At 32.6% G+C, this 11,597-nt stretch overlaps 1 protein-coding gene across 6 annotated transcripts; it reads left to right on the forward strand.

The window, feature by feature from the left end:
* The first annotated feature begins 3,176 nt into the window (after positions 1-3,176).
* Positions 3,177-7,805, forward strand: LOC107464780 (protein FAR1-RELATED SEQUENCE 7). 6 transcript variants are annotated; one of them, XR_002367243.2, is made up of 7 exons: positions 3,177-3,457; positions 3,825-3,930; positions 4,523-5,028; positions 5,481-5,586; positions 6,176-7,045; positions 7,315-7,394; positions 7,469-7,805. XR_002367243.2 is itself a non-coding variant. In XM_021130542.2 (6 exons), exons 2-6 carry the CDS (start codon positions 3,832-3,834, stop codon positions 7,327-7,329), a joined length of 1,596 nt encoding a protein of 531 aa, XP_020986201.1. In that variant the 5' UTR covers positions 3,177-3,457; positions 3,825-3,831; the 3' UTR covers positions 7,330-7,805. The 6 variants fall into 6 exon arrangements, 5 of the variants coding, with proteins under 5 accessions (XP_020986201.1, XP_020986200.1, XP_020986196.1 ...); XM_021130542.2 differs by having other exon boundaries at positions 7,315-7,805; XM_021130541.2 differs by lacking the exon at positions 7,315-7,394.
* Positions 7,806-11,597: the final 3,792 nt, after the last annotated feature.

Below are 11,597 nucleotides of genomic sequence, written 5' to 3' on the forward strand. Positions count from 1 at the left end.
TCATGACGTTTTTCTGGCGTTTAACTCCTGACAACAGCATGTACTTGGCGTTCAACGCCAAGTTACGTCATCAATTTCCGAATAAAGTATGGACTATTATATATTGCTGGAAAGCTCTGGATGTCTACTTTCCAACGCTGTTAAGAGCGCGCCATTTGAAGTTCTGTAGCTCCAGAAAATTCATTTTGAGTGCAGGGAGGTCAGATTCCAACAGCATCAGCAGTCCTTTTGTCAGCCTTTTTTCAGAGTTTTGCTCAAGTCCCTCAATTTCAGCCAAAAATTACCTGAAATCACAGAAAAACACACAAACTCATAGTAAAGTCCAGAAATGTGAATTTAACATAAAAACTAATGAAAACATCCCTAAAAGTAGCTTGAACTTACTAAAAACTACCTAAAAACAATGCCAAAAAGCGTATAAATTATCCGCTCATCAACTGTCCTTCTGTAAGATTGTAGGACACCAGATTTGAGCCACTACTTTCTGCCATATGGATCTTTTCTCCAAGCTGCAAAGCTTGATCTCTTTGAGACCAAGCTCTGATACCAATTGATGGTTTTCAGTGGCTAAGAGAAGTAGGAGTTGAATCTTAGCCCCTTTTTTGCTTGATTACACTTGCTGGTCTTTGAGGAGACTTTTTGAGTTTTGTCTCGTCCCTAGCCACAAGAATTTTCTTTTTGTCTCGTCACTTGGCACTAGATATTTTTAGTTTTATCTCCTGTGCAGTAGAAACAGAAATGGAGTAGAAGAGAGAGAAAACTACACCCAGATATATCCTGGTTCAGCTGCTAAGTGCAGTGCAGCCTACATCCAGTCTCCATCACAACAATGATGGAATTTCATTATAATCTTCTTGATTACAGAATGTAAAGTGCTAACCCAACTTACAAGAGGATTCCCACAGAATCATGAAACACAACACAGATATACAAAGGAACTCTAAGGACATCTATGGCTTTTTCTTTTAATTTTGCACTCTCTGTCTTTTTCCACTCTATGACTTTTTCATACAAACCTCACTGTTTACCTTTTTCCATGAGACTCAAGACATGACAAAATTAAACAGAAAAATACAAAATAGAATACATTGAAAGAGAAGAAAATCTGTAAGCTTAGGTAGCTATGAGAATTCTGTGCCTTGCACTCTCACTGCTTACTTCTAACTCCTTGAATCAAACCGTGACTGTTCAACCTTTTTTATAGAAGGGGGAAGCTTCCACAGTTGAAACAAAAACCAAGCTTAACTCAATTTCCTTCACACATAACCGGTTCGGCCAGAGAAAGAGAAGAGGTAACCCATGCAAAACCCAACATGCAAATACCTTTAGTCCTTCCTTGGTCATCATCCTACATCAATCCGAGCGCTCCATCCTTGGCTTGCTCTCCAAGATGAAATTCTGGCCCTTGATGCCTTATGATGATGATGGCTTCATCTGCTCCAATCTCTGCCTCTTCCATCACGTAGCCACCCTAGCTACTTTCTGTGGTGGTTGAGTAGAATCAGAGATAGTCCATCCCTCCAAGGATCTTCTCCTTACTGGCTGAGATCTTTACTTCCATTTTTGGTATGGAGGAGCCAAGATCCCTTCACAATATCTTACCACAAGTGAATGAGAATCTTAGCCACAGCATATTTTATGTTTTCTTTTTCTTGCCATCATTGAGATGGTCTTGTTGCTTGCTCCATCTTCTTTTCGGTGGGTAGGTGTAGCTTCCATGGTTGCTGAGTAATGACCAAAATAAGATGAAGAAAGTGAGATAGAAAGAGAAGAAAAGAAAAGCAAACAATGGATATTGATACATTGATTAAGAAAAATGATTTGCTTTTACTTTCCTTAGCTTTTAGGTAGCATGCCTCATCAAGTCAAGCCATCTAATAAATGATAGTTTCTCTCTTATAGTTCCCATGCAATTAATGAAAATTGAGTGAATTTGAAATCCATCATATGACAAAAGTTGAGATCCGTTGGAAGGCATAAGACAAATAACAACATTTGCTTTCCTGATGAATTATTTTCGGATCATGCATTGGAGTGTATAGCAAAATATGTTTATCTTGGGCTTGTAGCAATAATGAATCAATTTGGCCCAAGTAACATAACAATCAATTCAGCCATATAATTAGAAACATTCAATCAAGGTTGAATGTAAATTTTGATTTGGGCTTGCAACATTTGTTTTATTTTTTTCTTTCGGCCCAAATTAATTCAGCCATAGTGATAGAAATTTGTATCAATGCTGAATATGTTTCATCAAATTAGGCTAGCCAATATTTTTCTGCCCAAGCAGAACCTGCATTGCAAAATTTAATTTAATCAACATTTAATCTAAAAATAATTTTGCAATTTAATTATATTAATAATGTTTCGTCATCACAAATATTAATTTAGAATTTTCCAAACTCATCACATGAAAATATTAACTTTTTTATTTAGGTATGTATTTAAAATTATATTATTTATTCTATTTATTTAAATTAAAAAAATGAAAAAATAAAATTTTTATGTATTATAAATTATTTTTTAAAATATTTTTATGAAAAATTATATTATATAATAAAATTTTAATTATTGAATAATTTTATATTACAATAGAACTTGAGAGTTAAAGTATTGTGTATTAAAGTATTTTTTTATGTACAAAAATATTCTGTATTTATTAGAGTCTATCAATGTTCTTCTTTTATATTAATCTTTAATTTTTATCTAATCAAATATAATGATCTATATAAATATAGTGTATTCAATAAATACATAATTATTATACTCGTTTTTGACATACCCAAAATATTAGCCACTAAAAAAGAACAAACCAACTACTAAAAACTATTCATAATCTTTTTTTGGACTAAGTACTTCCATATTATCAATATGAGATTTAATAACTCATTAAAAAAAGAAGTTTTGCATTCAAATAAGACTCATCATCACTCTTTCTTGTATATGAAATTGGATTCTCTCAATACTATTTAGATACACACTAATAAATATATATCCTACTAGCAATTTGTAAGATAAAAAGAAAAAAGTGAAAAAGAAACGTGATAATTTAGACCGAATGGAATTAGAGTTTATACGACTAAGTTAACCACACAACCAACCTAAATTAATTATATTTAAATTTACTTTAACATTTCATTTCATGTATGTAAAAAGAAAAAAAAGTTAGTCGCTCACTCGCTCCAACTTAGTTAGATGACCGGAGTTTCCATATTCGTAAAAGACAAAAATAGCCCGAATAATAGAGCACACCAACAGGCAGGGTTTTGCCGCGTGTCAACGGCTTCAAAGCTCATTGCTGCAGTGACGGCTGCCGGAGACAGAGTTTCGGCCACTTCCGGCGGAGGCGCATTGTTTCTTGCTTAAAGAGATCAGTGCGTTTAACAATTCCAAATTTAATCTGCTTTCTCTGTTGTTCCAATCAAGGCTTTCTTTTTGCTACCAACACCAATTGTAGGTTTGTTTAGTTACTTCATTTTTGTGACTTCAACTTTAATTAAAGAATGTAGTGATTACTGTAATAAAGTGTTCTTCTCCATCGAAGTTGTTGCAATGGAAACTTGGGCGTTCAAGTATGGAATGGATTTGACAATTTCACTCCCTTTTTTGTTTGATAGATTAAATGTAATGTACCAACCAATGTTTTCATTTGTTTGAGCCTGGAATTATGTTGTGCCAGAAAATTTTGGAAGATGTTAAAGACAACCGAGGCACCTTATTGCATAAGAAATTGAATAAAAAATGGAGTAGAGATGGTGGAGATAAGGGATTTATTTGTTTCATGTTTTAAATTGCTAAGTTTTATGGTTCCATTCCTATTTCAGGTTGAGAATGGCTTCCTCCAGCAGAAAGCCGCATGATCATTGCAAAGGGAGTGCTGACACAGCCCAAGTTGGGAGTGAAAGGCAGGAGCTTGTTCATGATGAAGAGGTACGAGCTCGGTACATGAATCTTTGTCTTCCTTTCAGGATATTGTATCTAGCATGTAGCCGTTAGTTTGGGTTAGTGACCATGTTTCAAGCATTTCAAAGGTTCTATTAATGAAGACAATGTTGAGATCCAGTAAATTTAGTCGCAAGTCCTAACAGTTGGATTGATGCTTAATGTAGTCATTGTAATTTATATAATTTATGTTCTACAGGGATTCAGAATGTTGTTCATGAAAACCAAAAGGGAGGATTTATGTTGACCCATGATAGAGACATTAGTGCTACTTGCCTAAGATTAGAAGCTGCACCACTTTGAGTGGTTTAAGAATAATATTGAATTACACGATGGCAACATGTTCATCTCAGTTTGACATACTAGAGTTGTTGTGGCATATGAAAATACAAAGCAAAGTTTGTTAGTAACTGAACTTTGAGGGATTTAATCAGAACACCAATTTGTTGGGGATTCAACGTTTGTATGATGCAGAGAGTACTATTGTTTATTAATACGTGTACAGGGCTTGAGGTTGCTAATAATTACTGTATGAGGGAATGTAGGAAAGATATCTCAATTTTTGTTTGTTATTGATCAGGAAACATGCTTGGACACGATGATTGAAGCCGATGACTTCGACAGGGACAATGTTGACAAATGTGTAGGGTTGGCCAACAGCTTTGTAGAGTCTGAAGTACTTCGAGCTGAGGATGTGCTACATATGGAGTTCAACAATCCGGAGGAAGCTAGTCGCTTCTATAATGAGTATGGGCGAGCTAGGGGTTTCTCTATAAGGCAGGGAAAGAAGATAAAAAACAGTAAAGGGGAATTTGTTCGATACACCTATCTCTGCAACAGAGAAGGATTTAGAGATAAGAAGTGGTTGGAGAAAAGTGATCGCAAGAGGGAGCACAAGGTTGTAACCCGTTGCGGCTGTCTTGCCGAGATGAGGATTAAGAGGAAAGCTGAGAGTGGGAAATGGTATGTGTCACGCTTTGTGGATGAACATAACCATGAGGCTGTTCCAGCAAGGTACCTGTTGGGACCGGAAAGAGTTGATGTCAATCAAACTGGTGACATGACAGCATTTTACAGAACCAGATTGTGGGTTTGTTTACTTAATTCATTTTTGTGACTTAAAACTAGAATTAAAGAAGGTACCAATTACTGTATTAAAATGTTTTTCTCCATTAAAGTGGTTGCAATGGAAACTTTGGGAGTTCAAATATGGAATAGATTTGACAATTGCACTTCCTTTATTGTTTGAGCCTGGAATATGTTGTGTTAGAAAATTTTGAAAGATGTCAAAGACAATCTAGGCACCTCTATTGCATAAGAAATTGAGTAAAAAAATGGAGTAGAGATGGTGCAGAGAGCCATGGAAGTGACCAGTGGGAAGGATCAAGGAATGTTGTGAACGCATTATGTTTCTTTGGAATGAAGAGACTTGATGGTAGATTTTGTAAAGCAATAGGAAGAATTCGAAGAGTGCAATAAGGGATTTATTTGTCTTATGATTTTCATTGCTAAGTTTTGTGGTTCCATTCCTATTTCAGGTTGAGAATGGCTTCCTCTAGCAGAAAGCTGCATGATCATTGCAAAAGGAGTGCTGACACAATCCAAGTTGGGAGTGAAAGGCAGGACCTTGTTGATGATGAAGAGGTACGGGCTCATTACATGAATCTTTGTCTCCCTTCCAGGATATTGTTTGTAGCATGTAGCCATTAGCTTGGGTTAGTGACCATGTTTCAAGCATTTCAAAGGTTCCATTAATAAGACAATGTTGAGATCCAGTAAATTTGGTCGCAAGTCCTAACAGTTGGATTGATGTTTAATGTAGTCATTGTCATTTATATGATTCATGTTCTACAGGGAACGAGAATGTTATTCATGAAAACCACAAAAGAGGATTTATGTTGAGCCATGATAGATACAATAGTGATACTTGTGTAAAATTAGAAGCCGCACCACTTTGAGTGGTTTAAGAATAATATTGAATAACATGATGGCAACATGTTCTTCCCAGTTTGGCATACTGGAGTTGTTGTGGCATATGAAAATACAAAGCAGATTTTGTTAGCCAAAATTTGAGGAATTTAATCAGAACGCCGATTTGTTGGGGATTCGACGTTTGTAATGATGCAGAGAGTATTATTGTTTATTAATACATGCACATTGCTTGTGGTTGCTAATAATTACTGTATGAGTGAATGTAGAAAATATATCTAAATTTTTGTTTGTTATTGTTCAGGAAACATCCTTGGACACAGTTAATGAACCCGATGACATCGACGGGGACAATGTTGACAAGTGTGTAAGGTTGGACGATGGCTTTATAGAGTCTGAAGTCCTTCGAGCTGAGGATGTACTACATATGGAGTTCAATGATCCTGAGGAAGCTAGTCGCTTCTACAATGAGTACGGGCGAGCTAAGGGTTTTGCTATAAGGCAGGGAAAGAAGATAAAAAACAGTAAAGGGGAATTTGTTCGGTACACTTATCTCTGCAACAGAGAAGGATTTAGAGACAAGAAGTGGTTGGACAAAAGTGATCGAAAGAGGGACCACAAGGCTGTAACCCGTTGCGGCTGTCTTGCCGAAATGAGGATTAAGAGAAAAGCTGGGAGTGGGAAATGGTATGTGTCGCGGTTTGTTGACGAACATAACCATGAGGCTGTTCCGCCAAGGTACCTGTTGGGACCGGGAAGAGTTGTCAATCAAACTGGCGACATGACAGCGTTGTACAGAACCAGAGTGGATGCATTTGTGCATCTGTGTAAGCGTTTAGCAAAGGCAGCTTGCTTGACGGATGAGGACTACAAGTTGTATACCGATAGGATTTTGAGAGATACAATTTTATTAGAAATCAAGAACGGGTTGGGTGTTGAGGTCGTGAGAGGAAGTAATGTCAATGCTGAGGTAGCAAAGGATCCAATCCACGTGGGGACAAAGGGAACAGGTTGTGCCAACGAAGCATCTGGTTCAAAGGGAACAAAGAAACGCAAGTGCAGCACCTGGGGCCGTCGTGGGCATCGCAGGACTAGGTTCCCGAATGGGTCGCCATCAGCTGCATTGCCTGGTGAAGATGCTGTACAAGACCGCACGGGCCACAGGCTTCAAAATGTAAGTTTAATCTCTGTTTTGTTTTCGGTTCTTACCATGGTTGCCTTTAAATTGAAAACAATATTTTGGCTAAGCAAAATGCATTTGTTATAGTTCCGATTGAGATAATTTAAGTCGATGTCAGTATCAGTTATGGGATAAGTTGTAATTTCTGCCGAACTTGCATAGATGACAAATGTTGGTTTGTTAATACAAGTATACAACTAATCACTTTGTTAGTTGGTTCTTGTTTCTATGATTAATCTAATTCTGAATTTCTGACACTTCAGGTTCGTATCGAGTGAGCCTTTTTTGACATACTGATTTTGTGTGGCAGTTAGAGTTTTTGTGCCTGGGGAATATTGCACGGGTTTGTTTCTTTTTCGTTTGAGTGTGTGTATGCTGTTAATATTATTGCATATTTGGTGATATATTGCAATGCAGGGAGTGATGGGCCAGCAAGAATTTGTGAAGCGGAAAAGGACAGTTGACTTTCTGCCTCCGGTATCGTTTGCCAAGTTTCTTTGATGCAGTTGTTGATAATTAAGCGTTTTTATGTTTTGTATGGTTTAGGAAAGCAACTCTTACCTATTGAACTACCTACTTGTTCACTAAAGCTAGATCATGTTTTTGGATTGTAATGTGGAATGTGTATTTTGCAGAGTAGTCTGGTTTAGGAACCCCAAACTCTTGTTGGTAGACACTGTAAGATATGTAGGATCGTTAATTTAACCTAGTAAGTGAGATGAGCTTTGGTACTTGGAATTAGTTGTTGTTGTAATTGCAGGCTATTTGAATCTACAGTTAAGACCCAACTTTGATCCTTTAATGGCTGGAGACTGGCCAAAGAGGCGTTGTCAAAATGCTTATTCAATGAAGTACAGTGAACAAGACGACGACCAATTAATTAAAGATAAAATAGGCATCTTTGTATGACTATGACAAATATAGTAAGACCTGCGTTGTGGAAGGAATCTTTTGTATTGTGGAATGGGGATTGTCAATGCTGTGGCATGGAACCTAGATTCAGTTCAAGATTTTACTCTCAAACTCAGCAGTTGCAAGCCCCCAACCTCTTCCAAGTTGCATTAAATGACTAGACAACACACTCGACCTAGGAGTAAATTAAAATCCTTTCTTGCCAATGGTAATTATACCCAGTCCCCTAATTATCTTAGTCAATGATCTTATTCATTTTAGAGTAAAGATTCAACTCTGTTCTTGTCTATTTTTACGAAAAATAACACAATCTCCTTAAAAAAGTGATACGTTAGCCTCCCAACATTATTATTTTGAGACAATATGAACTATTTGATAAAAATTGTCTATCAAATATTAACGAAAATTGATTTTGTGGTGATTTTATTTGTAATAGGTGGGATTTAAAATCCACTTTCCAAAAATTATTAAGCTGTTTATTATTGAAAATTTCTTCACTGAGATAGTCTAGTGAGAAAAGACTTGTTAGAAATGATATTACAAGAAAAAAAAGATAATTATAATACAAAAACCTTTTAAAAAAAAATAGCATCTTTGCATAAAAAATAAGAGAAGAGAATAGTAATATTGATGGTAGTAGAAGAGATAATGATGATAATAAGATATGATTGTAAAATAGAATTAATAAAAATAGAAGTTATAATGATGAGAATGAAGGTAGTGGTAGTTGATCTTCTTTAGAAAGAACTATGTAGGTATTTAAAACTCACATAAATTATACATAAAACTGGCATAAAATTAATTTCTATTAATATTTGACTATTTTTTAATAGAAGGTTTATATTGTCTCAAAATAATAATATTAGGGAGCCAAAGTATCATTTATTTTAGTAAGAAATGGCATTGTCTTTTGTGAAAATAAAAAGAGAGCCAAGTCTTAACTTTTTTTCTAACATAAAGTTGCCCATATATGGTGGTCTTAGCAGTTGGTGTGCTTGAAGCATATTAGAGTACCATGCTGATGCTTAGACTAAGAAGTTAGAAGTATGCCACAGGTCCAGTATGGTGAAAGCTCTTGCTCAGGGCATGCGACTTAAGTTTGAATAAAAATTACATACAAAACAAATGTTGAAGTTTTTAGTTTCAACACTCTTTGATGCTGAAAGTGACAGGCAAGGGACTAGCACGGTGCTTCATGTTTGATTTGATCTATCTTCCTCTATATGCAAGTTAAACACAGTATAGTTTTTTTCTTTTTTTGGTTTGTTTTGCCCTTTTTTTGAAGGGTCTTATATTAAATTGTTTTCTTTAATTGCTGCTATAATTTATTGATGACGTGATTATCGTTTTTTTATTTGCTCATTTTCGTTGCCATACATTCTACATATTCTTTTTACCATGTGCAAATCTATCTTTTGGATAAATAATTAGTTAAATGAAGGTTCATGTTCAATATGTTATAAGAAAGCCCATCGAAAATGTTTAGTAACAAAAGAATATTAATTAAAAACTATTAGAATTTATTATTTTTGACTTTATTTAATACATTCTATAATAAATAAATATTAAATAAAATAATTTGGACTATTTAAGTCTATTATTTTTTGTCTCCTTAATCTATTTTATTATATAAAAATCGGATGTCTGCACTTAATGATGAAGCTGACGTGGCATGTTTTGGAGAGTGTTTTCGATTTTTAATTATTTTAACTCATTCGATACAATTTATTGCACTGATTTAATTATATCAACTAATTAATTTGATTAGATATTTAAATATTTCTTTTCTTAATATAATTTATTATAATTTATATTACTTAATTAATTATACTACATTAATTATAATTCGTTATATTAGTTAATTAGTCTTTTCATTTATAAAGTCTAAAATAAAATAAATAAATTATTATTTATTCTAATTAAATTTGTTTATATACTATATATGAATTAAAGTCTATTCTATTATATAAAAATCAGATTTCTACACTTAATGATGGAGTTGACGTGGCATGCTTCTGAGAGTATTTCTCGATTTATTTTTTTTAACTCATTAAATATAATTTATTATGAGATTAATTATATCAACTAATTGATTTGATTAGATATTTAAATAAATAGTATTTCCTAATTTATTTTTTTAATATTCTGGTAGCATTTTTTAATTTATTAAATCAAATTAGGTATAAATTATGTATATTAATTAATTAATTTGATTAAATTATTAATAATTAAAATAATAAATCTATAAATAAAATAAGCAATTGAGATATTTTTAACTAATAATTAAATCAAATTAAATTATATGTATTGAGTCAAATTCATATCATGTGAATTAAATACTAAACTAAAACATGATCATTTTTTGCTTATTCAAATTAAATGCAATAAATACAAATTAATTTTGTTAGATAATCATGATTTTCTGGTCTTCTATATATAGACGGCCAAACAAAATGATAAGAATCATCATTTTTATCGCTCTTGCTATTTCAACTCTTCTTTTCTTCTTTTTTTTTTCTTTATGTAAAATTTCTTTTATGGATAAATGAGAAGGTATGGATGAATAATGTTTGGTTGATTGTTTGTTTATAACTCGAAAATGTCTCAATTTAAGCATTGCCGTTGCTGATGGAATTGGATGACAATGTGCTCGGCATACTTGCGGCTTAAGAAATCAGGTCATGTGCTCGAGGTGCACCGATACAAACTTTTGGAGCTGCCGACTACCGCTGAATTCATTGTATAGCTGGAGCAAATTATAATATAGTGAAAAAACGTTTATACATGCATGCTATTCTTCTTTATATATGTATCCCTCTATTTTTACAATTCACATCTTTATATATTAGATTCTTTTTGACATTATTTAAATTTGATATTTTTTTCTATTTTTACGCTTCTAATAATTTTTTGTCTTAATATTTTGTTCTCATCAATTTCTATATTTTATTTTAGGTTAACTTTGTAGTTCAAATATAATCATTTATGTCATTATTGAATGTTATAAAATTGACCAAATATTAACAATAAATAATTTGAAAAAGGCGTTTTTTGGAACAATTCACCTAAATTTACGTTAAATAAATGATGATAAATATTTTTGTATTAAATCTCTTATAAAAGAAACTTATAGAAATGTTATGTTATATGATATAATTTGATTATATATTTTTTTATCTTCAATCTAAATTATTTGAATTGGCATACTATTTATTTTTAAATTTAATTTATATAAATACATGACTTTTAATATTTATGTAATAAATTTTAGAGATATTTTTGCAAGTTATAATTTTTTATCTGTATATTTAACTTTTAATAATATTTTTTATTTATTAATATATCATTTCTATTATTTGAGTATCAATAATGATAAAATTTGAATTATAAAAATTTAAAATTGAGCGTATACTATGATTAAGCTCAAAATTTAATTTATTTCTTATATTATATAAATATTAAATTCTTTGATTAAACACTTATTTGTTTATGATAGGATATTATATATAACTTTTATGTTGACAATTAAATTTCAATTGCTACATAAAAATAATATATTTTAGGTAATTGTACATTTTTTGTTATTTTAAAAATCATTATATATTTTTAAAATTATTTAATTATGTTTATTCTT

This window comes from Arachis duranensis, chromosome 9 (genome assembly GCF_000817695.3).
Source record: "Arachis duranensis cultivar V14167 chromosome 9, aradu.V14167.gnm2.J7QH, whole genome shotgun sequence".
Taxonomy (NCBI): domain Eukaryota; kingdom Viridiplantae; phylum Streptophyta; class Magnoliopsida; order Fabales; family Fabaceae; genus Arachis; species Arachis duranensis.